Source organism: Macaca fascicularis, chromosome 2 (assembly GCF_037993035.2).
Source record: "Macaca fascicularis isolate 582-1 chromosome 2, T2T-MFA8v1.1".
Classification (NCBI taxonomy): Eukaryota; Metazoa; Chordata; class Mammalia; order Primates; family Cercopithecidae; genus Macaca; species Macaca fascicularis.
In genome coordinates, this window is record NC_088376.1 from 162,427,615 (window position 1) to 162,439,649 (window position 12,035).

At 37.2% G+C, this 12,035-nt stretch overlaps 1 protein-coding gene and 1 long non-coding RNA gene across 3 annotated transcripts in view; one reads left to right on the forward strand and one right to left on the reverse strand.

Annotated features, from left to right (window-relative positions):
• The window catches only part of LOC135969405 (uncharacterized), a 36,784-nt gene that overhangs the window by 19,066 nt on the left and 5,683 nt on the right, over positions 1–12,035 (forward strand). The window lies entirely within an intron of this gene.
• GTF2E1 (general transcription factor IIE subunit 1) overlaps positions 1–12,035 on the reverse strand; it is a 37,074-nt gene that overhangs the window by 3,217 nt on the left and 21,822 nt on the right. The window contains exons 3-4 of one of the 2 annotated variants that reach the window (XM_005548042.4): positions 9,332–9,503; positions 3,617–3,858 (exon numbers count right to left, since the gene is read on the reverse strand). In XM_005548042.4, the coding sequence (XP_005548099.3) occupies positions 3,617–3,858; positions 9,332–9,503 (414 nt within the window). Of the gene's footprint in view, positions 1–3,616; positions 3,859–9,331; positions 9,534–12,035 lie in introns of both variants that reach the window. The other variant, XM_005548041.4, reaches the window with a different exon arrangement.

The following is a 12,035-nucleotide window of genomic DNA, read 5'->3' on the forward strand; positions in this document are numbered from 1 at the left end:
AACAGATATTTATCTTGTTTATTCATGGATATATCCCATTTACCTGGATAGTACCTGCCACTCTGTTAGGCACTGAATAAACATTTGACAAATGAGTGAATAAATGTGAGTTTTATTTTCATGAAGCAAACTAGGCATACTTCAAACTCTTTATAAAGAAAGAATCTAATTTTAGGAATGAAGCTTCTTTCACCACACACCTCCTATCATTTTGCGTACATATCTTACCTGATATACTGCAGATTAAATATTTAAGAAAACTATCTGCATTTTGCATTCTGATACTGCTACCAAACATACTGCCATTGAAAATATATAAAAAGATTAAAAGTATTGTTTGGAACCTGACTCCCTAATTCGAATCCTAACACTATTTAGCCATATGTTTTGGCCAAGTTATTTCATCTCTCCACTTCAATTTTCTCAAGTACAGAAAGGGGGAAAATAGTATTTACTTCACTAGATTACTGTGGGGATTAAGTGAATGTCTGTGAAGTGTCTAGAATGGGCCTGGCACTTAGAATAGTGTTGTCTATCTATCTACCTACCTATCATCATCATCATCACCATCACTATCACGAGAAGGCGCAGAAATAGTCAATTCTGACTATGGATAAAGTGAAAACATCTTTTCATTAACACATTAGAATGAATTAGCTAAAACCCTGGATATTTTAGAAAGCACAGAACTCCTAAAATGAGATACTGGGCAGGTGAGAGACAGAAAGGGAAATAGAAACAGATAAGTTAAAAATTTAGGTCAGAGAAAAGGGGCTTTTGGTAATATGACTGTCAAAATGAGAGTTAAAATCAAACTTAACTACTTCAAAATATTGTCAAAGGCTGAACCTCTTCCCTAGAGCTTACTGCCAATGCAGCATTACAACAGAAAGAAAAGAGGGAATGCATGCAAGCCTTTAAAACAATAATTGCTCCTAAAAGAATGTTCCAAATAGTTTAATAATATCAACACACTATTTTGATTAATATTTAAATATAAAATTAGGGAAAAAGAAAATTAGTTTTGTAAACTAAATTAAGTCACACGTAACAGATTTCGACAAGGGTCTTGAGAGGTTTGGAGAAAAAAAGAATTATTCTGTTACAGATGAAGACAGAAAACAAAAAACAAGGATAAATGAGTGAGCTAATTTCTGGATGGTAAAGTAGAAACAGTGGTTCTAGGAACAGTCTTTTTCAACAGAGTTATAAATTACAAAGAAGATGTATACTGGGAAACTATATTCACGGAATTGATGCTAAACAATTGTGGGTACCGAAAGGCCAAATTGCAGCAAAAAAACATAGGAAGAGCTGAAGGTTGTATACGTGGGCAGAAAAGTAGCAGATCTATTTCTATTTCAGCAAGTGCAAGAAAATCTGCCTACAGAAAAATAATCTAAAATATACTGAAAGATATGATCCAAGCTATTGAATTCAAGGCAGAGAAGATCCTAAAAAGTACCTCTATGTGTTTCTAAAGTTTTTGGTCTTAACATGCTTCCAGAACCAAAGCAAAAAAGAAAATCTCAAGTAAAAACCAGAAAGATATACTGGAAATAAAACTCAAATCAATGGTGAATCCATGCATGAACAACATGTATCATTCTGGTCACTATGTCTCAAGTAAAGTATATTACAATTAGAGATGGTCCAGAAAAAGACAAAAATAAACAAAAACAGTAGGAGGTGGTAACAGTGGAAAAGAGAACTGTTTAAGGAAAACATAATCAAAAGGAATTAGAACTTTCTTCAGTATGGTAATGAGAACAATGACTGAAGTTAATACAGTTGTGAAAGATATCAACATGACTTGAAGTTTGAGGAAAATCAAGTGTAAGACCCACTTCATACATTCACTGGATAGAGTCTGCTCTACTATCAAGAAACTTAAGACAAATTTAGACATGACAATATACTATCCTATTTTATGTTGAAATAAATATTTATAAAACTTAAGTAGACCAGATAACTTATTTAAGGCCCATACGATTCATATTCTATCATTCTAGGAACTGTAAACTAGAATGTTAAACTTATGAGCTTAATATATAATGTTGGTTAATAATAGTTTTATTTTATTCGGTTTTCTTCCTAAGTTCAAAGAAAAGAAGGCTGCTTTAAAAACAGGCAAGAGCCAAGGTGGGAAAAACAAATTTATTAAATAGTAGTATAGCCTAACTACTGTATAATCTAAAACAACTTGAATGTAAATAGCACAACAGGCTGGGCACACTGGCTCATGCCTGTAATCCCAGCACTTTGGCAGGCAGATCAGTTGAGGTCAGGAGTTTGAGACCAGCCTGGACAACATGGCGAAACCCCATCTCTACTAAAAATACAAAAATTAGCTGGCCATGGTGGCTTGCTCCTGTAATCCCAGCTACTCAGGAGGCTGAGGCAAGATAATCACTTGAACACGGAAAGCAGAGGTTTTAGCGAGCCAAGATCGCACCACTGCACTCCAACCTAGGCAACAGAGCGAGACTCCGTCAAAAAAACCAACGTGGCAGGCTAATCAGTGAGGAAGAAGGAAGGTAAAGTATGGTTACCTTGGAAAATTTTTTCTTATTAAAATTAATATATCAAAGAGAAGCACAGTGGAGGTATTAGCTGCTTTACCATCACTACCAAACTCCACATTACCTTCACGGTTTCTAGTATATACATATACTAAATGCTAATACCAAAGGGAAAAGAGGCTAGGAGAAAGGTCAAAAAACAAGTGGTTTTCAGTTACTGATTATTCTTTGGCACTAACAGATCACCAAACTCAGGTGATATGTTAGTAACTTGAGTTCGGTGATATGTTAGTAACTTGAGTTTGGTGATATGTTAGTAACGATATATTAACTTGGGAGTAGCAGCACATAGATTGTTACACTGATATAATCCAGCCAGAAATAGAGACACCTTTCCTCTCTACTTTCCAGCTTGAGTCATCGTCATCCATTTTCGCCTCCCATTTTCTACATACTCGTAAACTATCATCACTCAAAGTCCTGAATCCAGTAACTTAGACTAAAAAAGTAAAATCTTGCAGTTCTCTAACTTCTGAAGATTAGTATGCAATTCTTAACCCTTTATGGCTCAGAAATTTCCAAAATCCTCTAGAACAAAGTTCTGCTAACCGTCTTGGACTGTGAGAATGCTCAATCCTTTATTCATGTGGACTCTTTGTATATATTTCAGGTAGCACACACTCCTTGGTATTTATGAAGAAACAACATAAAGTTTGGGGGAGTGTATAGTTTTGGCTCCCAATTCAGAAAAATTAAATGCATATAAGTCAGGGTAATATAAGATTAAAGGAGAGGTGAGTATGGCTACCTTGAAAACAATAGATAGCATTTTTCCAAGAAATTAAGATAAGATGACAATTTTTCAAATCTAAAATTGAAAATTTAAAAGGCTATTTGTCATTTTCACTAAGTTGAAGGGCAATGCAAGTATACTAGTTGGTTTTTATCTTATTGCTCAATTTCTTACTTCCTAATATAATGCAATTAATTGTTCTGTAGAACAGATCCAGAATCGCTCAGGCAGCTTCCCACTAAACCAAGTTCATGTTCTACTGAACCTAAGACATATCCATTTTGCTGACTTCTACTCTTACCTTCTTTCATATCTTCAGAACTATACGCCCCTTGGACAGTGCTTTCTCTCAACCAAATGGGCCTCTCTTTGGCAGATTTCCCTTCCAGTGAGGCTCGATGAAGATCTTCTTGGTCATCCATGTTAATGACAACATTCTGAGTGTATAAGTCCTCATAGGAAGGACCTTTGGTGGCCCATGCTTCCCGGTGGTGCCCACCTGCCAGGCTACCAGCTCCAGCAGTAGTTGCTGCATGGTCCTTGCTATATAAAAAGAATAGAGGAATATAGGAAGAAGAAAAATTAATGTCTTGATGTTGGAAAAGAAGGGCAGCTGGGGAGGCAATTACTGAAATACTACATGTAAATGCTATTTAGTAATCATGCACACATGCTTCAACAAGGCCAAGAAAGGGCTTCTAAACCTCAGGGTAAAAGGTGCATGTGTTAGAAAAACACATCATATTTATATTTAAGTTCCTCAAACACAGGATCCTCTGGTGTATATAAATGACTGAGGTTTTATAGATTTAAGATGTTTCAATAAATCTATTAATACTTGGAGAAGGAGAGAGTGATATGGTGACATCATCTACTTAAAGCCACTAGTCTGGCAAAAATCTCTCCCAGTATTTTGTATAGAAAACAAAAACAAAACACACTGAATTTTTAAAAATGTTATCTCAGCTCAACCCAGAATAATTCAAAGTGGTTCTATGTGCTTTTTCCTTTCTTTTGTGTGCTGATCATGGAAAAAGCTAGAAAACTATTCTACAAAGACTGACCTCAAGTAGTGTTCTTCTCCGGCCACCCATGGAATAAGGTATAATCCTCTGCAGAGACTAGCTTCTTTTATATGGAGTTGTATCTTTCTATCTCCACATCTATGCTGATACTCTGTATCCATCCCCAACCAGATTCTACTCTGCAGTGACAATGGTCTGTTTCACTCAGTCTATTTTGTTTTGCTTTTTACTTTTACCACCCATGATCTTTTTTGTCTGTTAGCCTGTTCCAGGTCTGATCACGTCCTTATCTTCTAGGCACTTATGTTCCCCCCTAACCTCTGTGTTAGGCCAAGTTTTCAGTATTTCTGATGGTTCCCCATTTTATCTGCCTGTTTCACTCTCAATCTGTTCCAAATTCTTTTGAATATCCTGATTCTCTGAGCTCATGCCTTTCTCTGCCTGCTACTGACGCTTTCCACCTCAACTTCTACATATGCTTCTCCACCTCCCTCTGTCCAGACAGCTATTTTTTATCCTGTAACAATCTTCATGTTTCTTGAACTGCCTGCTCACTCCAGACCTTTTGGGTGTTTCTTTCAGTGTCCATGACTGACCTGGCCTCACGTCTCTCCTTTATTTTTCATCCATTTTTCTCACTCTTTTCCACGGATCCTGAATTATCTCCCGCGTGAAGCGCCGACTCATTCTGAATCTAATAAATACTTCATTAGTCTTTCCTCCTAAGCCATTCACTATTTTGCCTTCACTTTTGTCTTACTTCATCTCTGCTTACTCCCTTACTCTTCACTTCTTTCCGGGTCACTTCTTATCTACCAGGGTTTTCTAACTCATACTTAGCTGAGGTCTGTGTCCGTGTATCTGATTAGCCCATCACATCTTTCCCTAATTACACTGTTTCTGACCATCCTCTGGAGGTAAACTTGGGCTTAGCTATCCCACCTATCCTGTCCTACCTCTGGATATCTATAGGGCCACTGCTACTTGTGCAACAAAAAAATAATGTTATTTCCAGTTGTCCAATCCACACTGATCCAGTCATTTAATCCATGCCTTCCAGGTACTGCCTTTGCATTCTTTTCATTATTCCACCTCTGTTCCCAGGGCTACTTTGTAAACCACTTTCTCCCACAGCCTTTTCCTTCCAGGTGCCTGTTCTACCTGTTCCATGTCTCAATCACTTCTTTTGCCTCCTCACTGCTCCTACTTTCTACCAGTTATTTGCTCTCTAAATCTAGGACTATGAGGCATCTCTCTGTAAACATATCCAAACCATTTTTTTTTTTTTTTTTTTTTTTTTTTTGCTATATTCTGAAGTCTTATGCTACAATTGCAAATGCAAATAACTGGTTTCTCTCTGCTATTTCTTTCTGCATTCATTGATGTTACTTTGTGTATCATTTCTCGTTCATCTCAATGTAACTATTAACTGTCTCTAGTCATTTTCTATCTTCCATCTGTTCTGGGTGGTCTTTTAAAGGCTGTGTTGCTGCCGTCACTGTAATATGATGCTGCTTACTTTGTATAGGTTGGCTTTTTGAAGTTTTGTCTCCTTCAGCATTCACTTTTCTTTCTCTTCTCTCTTGGTCTGATCTGGTTTTTTATGTTTCTGGGCTTACTCTACATTCTGGCCTCTCCTCCTGCACCCATTTGTCTCTCTGACTCCTTTCAATGCCTCTTCTACCCTCAGCCAACACCCCCATCTTGATGTGCTGAGTCTGCTCTATATATCCACCACCCCAAAATGTATCTCCCCGAGTTAGCTAACCCTACCTGGGAGAGACAGAATAGGCATATTTCTCTGATCTGGCCAACCACATCCTTATCTTTCCTTGATCCAGACTTAAATGACTCACTCACTCTGAGGTTACTGTTTCTCTTTATATATAATCCTGAACACAGAGTTTTTCTCTATTCTCTATCTTTAGCATTGACTAAAGACTATCTCATGAAGGTATGAGGAGTACTTTGAGAAAAACAAGAAAGCTAGAGAGCAAGAACAGAACAATTAAAATAAATGTTAACACAAGAGTACTTTTAAAAAGTCTTTTGTTTTCAGTATTCTGTCACAGAAATTCAAGATGGGTTTTATTCCAGTGTGAGGCAGCAGACATTTGACCACAAGTCAAACAAATTTTAAAATCTGGAACAATTTTAATTGAAGATGACAAAAATGACAATTCATGTTTGAATCTTTTTATATTATTTAAGAAATTTTAGAACTTTTAAAAAATATAACTCCTGTTCAGAGAGGGGAAGATTATTTCAAAACTAAATTTTTAAAGATCTTTAAGGTGTTAAGAGATGATGAAAAAGGGATTACTAGCAGAGAATTCCACTTTAGAAAGACAGGAAGATTTTTATATATCATCAATAGGTTGACTTGCTGAAAGGATAGAATTGTCCATCAACTCTTGGGTTAGGCCTACTGACAGTTCTGCAGAGATAGCCCCTGGTTTCTGACCTAGGGACAAGCTACAATTTAACTGATTACAGATCAGTAATCAAACTAACAATATTGCCACTTATTTAAAAAAAAAAAAAAAAGAGCTATCATCTCTGAGCTCCCATACCACTCTACTGATGCTTCTTCTCTTGTACTGAGGCAGGATGGGCCATTTCAAAACTCCATACTCCTATAGTACAGAAAGGCCAAATCAATATCACCTCCAGGATGTTATATACAAGGAGTGGAATTTGTCAAATGCTTTGGTGGGGATATTATAATCTCAGTAACATCTTCTAACCTAATGTTTTTTTTCCTGACCACATGGAAACGGTTTTACTTTGGTCTGGCTGGCAGCTCTAGGAACCCCATTCTGTCTTTCTTGTCTGCCTCCATTTCCTCCCTTTTTTCTTAATGGCCAGATTGTTGGGTATCCTTTTTTCCTGATCAGTTTATTTCCTCTACTTCCTGGTTCTTCTTCATCCCTGAAGTCACCATCATTCCTGATGAGAAGAAGGTGACCTGATACAGAGAGCTGCTATTGGGCCTCTGGTGTCACTGTACCACTAAGACTCATCTCAGGCCTGCAGTGAGTGGGGGATATCGAAATAAAGATCCTGGAAGGGGAGCTGGATTGTGGTAGGTGGAGAACATTAGAGACAGGAAGTCAGTGGTGGTGGGTGACTGAATGCTATTGTAGTGGAGAAGCATCTTGATAAACAGGACAAATAACTACAGGTAGGAGAGGAAACATCAGAATAATTCAGATAGTATATTGTGTAGGAAGAAATCAAATAGTACACTGATGCATACTTCAACATGAAATAATCCCCCCCATAAGCTTAGAAAATTTTGTATTTTTGTAAAATCAATTTCCCTCATAACCTTGTATGTTAGAGCTACAATATAACTTAAAAGGACTGAAAAAGATACAGAAAGAAATAAATTCCTTTTTCAAAAGAGGAAATCCTTTTCGTATACAAAAAGAAAGAAATAACCAGTACCAAAAGTTAAAGCTATCTGTGATACGGATGTTATTAGTTTCCTATCAACTGTGGCTCCTTTCTTTCTTTGCTTATTGGCTTTATTAAAATACCAATGGCAATTTGCTCCAAAGAGCTCTGGGACCTTCCCCAGTCCTAGAAGGTAAACCTTAACTACTATAAGTACCAGTCATGTGATCTCATTTCCTTTGCCAGCTGCTGGTTTAGAAATATGCATATAAGGCAACTGTAGCCAGTGAGACATCGGGGATAAATAGAGTATCCTAGGGGGCCCTCTGGGAAACCTTTCTTCAGTTTTAAAATAGGACACAAGGAAGGGATGGTCCCTTTTTCTGCATTTGAACATTTTCATCTGCATGTGATACCTAGAAATACATGGCCATCTTAGGCTAGCTCCCCTCATGGTTCCAAGAGGACAATCAACAGGCTGAGTTCAGCAGCGTAGAAAGATGTAACAAATCTAGATCCCTGAAAATATAATTGAGCTGTGAAACTAACCAGTTTTGAACTGTACTACTTCAGGACTTCCAGTCATGCAAGACAAATTTTCTTACTGTTCAATCTACTTCTAGACTGGATTCTAATTCCAACTAGAGTTAGATATTCTGTTATCACAGGCAAAGGCATCCTAACTGACACATGGTACTGGATTAGAAAATTCATAACTCTTACAGACACAAAATTTTCTGTAGAATTGGATTGCTTTTAACCATCTAAAAGAAGCCAAATTTACTCAGGACTGGCTATTCTGTAACATCAGTTCCACAGGAAATAAAATACTAAGAATGCTCCTAAAAACTATACAGATACAACCTGATTGTTCAGCTCTTTCGCAGGGAGTGGGTGGAGTGAAGGGTATCTAAATAAAGATATCCCTTACTTGATGCTGGGAAGACGGAGAGAAAAAAAAAGGGTAGAGTAGGAGAGCACTCCCTGACCCCCATTTTTGTTTATGCTTTTCAAGAAAATATAAACAACTTTTTCTGGCATGGCAAAACTAAGCCTACCTCTGCAATTCAAACATTAGGGAACACTGATAAAAATAGGGAGCCACTATTAGGAGTATTAACCCACAGGTAACACCAGCTATATTTTACTTTCAAGGAAGTTGCAATTACAACTAAGAAAGAAAGGTGGTTAAATTGCTTCAAAAACAAAAAAGAAAATGCTGAATTCCTTAAAGGACTTCAGCCTTCAGAAGCTGGCTAGGAAAATTCAAATATACCCAAGTGGCACAACTAATTTAGGATTAGCTAACAATTGGCTGAGTTGCTACAGGCCCAAGCAGAATGAGTACTTGAAGTCAAACCTAAATATTTAAAGACTTTTGCCTAAAGTCCACAGTGTTCTGCATTTAGAACAAACGAATTTCATCACAGGCACATGATAATAAGACAAATGTGGCAGAACTGAGAACCTGTGTAACATTACAGTCTTGAGTCTCCTAGTAAATTACCCACTCTTGCTCTCCAAAGTATAGGTAGTTAAAACAAGAACAGGTTGAAAAGTATTCTTAGTAAGAGCACAGGGCCTACACTCACCTCTGTTTCAGGGCTGGGATTTCTGTGGGCTCTGGCTCAAGTATTTCATAGGCCAAGTTCACATCCTCTGTCTCCCGAAGCAATGCATAAATGGGCTCAATTTGTTCATTAAACCTTGCCAAAAGCGTGCGTGCATCTTTTTTGGGCATTGCTGATTCATCCTCTTCTACCTCTGTATGACAAAAAGTACAGCGGAAAGTTCCTACAGAGAAAATAAGTATCTCAGGTCAGGGAGAAGACTTTAGCAGACAGTTTATATCTCCACCCTCCCCCAATATCTTATTATTAAAACTTTCAAATATACACAAAGGTTGAAAGAATTTCACAGTGAACAGCCATGTGAACACCATTTAGATTCTACAGTTAGCATTTTGCTATTCATCACATATCTATCCATCTATCATTTTTGATGTATTTCAAAGTAATTTCATCCCTAACTTCAGCATAGTTTTTAATCACAATATTTCTAACATATATTTATTTTAACTTAAAGCCAAATTTTTTACAGCTTACCACAACTTATACCCTTTCTTGGCAGCTTTTTTCTTTTCTTTTTTTTCACATTACACATTTGGGCCTACATAATGCGAAAAGCTAAATAAATACCTAAAACCAAGAGTTTCTGGTCATCTAATCAATCCAATCTATTATGCTAAAACTCACATTCTTAAACATTACTTAACAGTCTACACCACTAGCCACACCTGGATTTCCAGTTTGGTTATTCCCAAAGACAGGAATATACATCCTTCCTTTCTGAGTCAACTTACTTGAAAGATTAAAAGAGAACATATAAGTACTTAGTGTCTGGCAAATAGTTAAGTACTCAAACATTTAGCTATAAAAGGCCCCATGTATGACTGATACATAAAGAATAAACAACCAAGTGATCTCTACTTCAACATAACACTAGAGCCTACTGATATATTACCAGTATAATAATTTTCTTTACTGCCCCTCACACATAGCCAATAGCATGTAAATTATTTGTTCGAATACCCTAAAATACATCTTCCTATTGTCTGAATGCCACCTAATCTACATCTATCCCAAATAACTGAGAAAGAGAGAGAAAAGCAACCCCTCAGAGCTGGAAGGTGGCTCAGCACTCACTAGACTTTAGCATTTTTCTGTCAAACAGGATCTCACAGACCACCAACATCAGACTATGATGGAAGTGAGGCAAACCCAAGCCACTGTGGAATTGCGTCTGAGAACAGACAAAAGCAAGGACTCCATGCAAACCACAAAAAATCCTATCTTGCACAAGTGACTGCTGCTTCTTTACCAATTAGTTTTAGCGTCACCCTGTTCTTGTCATCTCCTAGATAAGATTTATTAAGATACCCAATCATAGAATTTCCCCATTTCTTCACAGCATCTAATCCAAAGGAAACCTTCATCGCTTCCCTGAATCCTCCCCAAAATTACCCAACAAAAGCCCACATTCTCTAAGTCTGTCCAACATCATCTTACTGACATTTCATGGTTCCCCATGGTATGTGGCTTCCCTTGCTGTGGAAAGCATCAATAAACTTAACTTTGTTTACTACAGGTGTGTACCTGATAGTCTTTGACTAATGGTCACCAACATAAAGATTATAACTTAATCAAATGGACAAGAATACTATTTACCAAAGTAAAGACAGGAAGAACAAGTTTTTTTTTTGTTTTTGTTTTTTTTTAAGTAAAAGATATCAAATTGCTTTAAATATAAAAATGAATACGTAGAAAGCCAACTTATTACAACTGCTAACAACTCAGCCCAAGAGAGGGGTTTAGACTACAAATTTAGATATGAGAATCAACAACCTATAGGTGGTAACTGAAGCCATATAGTAGATAGGAGCATCCAAAGAGATTAAAGAGAGTGAGAAGAGGCAGTTAAGGCATAAACTCAAGGAATGAGGAATCCTTGAGAAACAGAAATGGTGCAACCAGAGTGACAGGATGGTGTTCCAAGGAAATGGTATAGTCCTAATATTTCAAGGCCAACAAGAGTTGAAAACTAGCCTTTATATTTGGTAACAAAGGGTAAGAAGCAACCTTGGCCAGAGGGGTTTTAGGTAGAATGTTTTATTATTCTCTAACTGTTCCAAGCTGTCTCAGCCTCTTCTCTTCAACAGAAGCAAGGAATATAATCATGTGGGGGCTTAAAAATAAACCACAAAAAGTAGGGTTGAATATAGCTCTCAAATACCTGCTGAATTAAAAAACACACCAATGTGAGACTGGGACTTAAACTGACTGTTGAAAAATAAGCACCTACAGAGACTGTCAATGAGAACTAAGAATAGTTTGGAAGACAAGTTATCTAGTTCTGTAGTTTTCGAATATGTTTTTAAAGAAAGGAATCCCATTTCTCAAATGGAAAGGGGGTTAATATATAAACATAAAAGCAAATGCTCCGGAGTAAAGTCAAGAAACACAGCTAAGACAGAGGTCAATACTCCAACCCTCTCATTATCTGTTTTCAAAGCATCACAAACTGGCCTCCTCAATGCTTCCCATCAGGCACACTCTGCTGCAGAACCTTTGCACTGCTGTGCCCTCTACCCAGATGCCTTCCCTCCAGAAAATCACATGGCTCATCTCCAAATTTACTCCAGTTTTTTACTCAGAAGCCATAAGTAAGGCCTTCCATAGCCAGCATTATCTAAAATTTCAATACTGTCTTGTCCACTCAAACAATCTTATCCTCTTT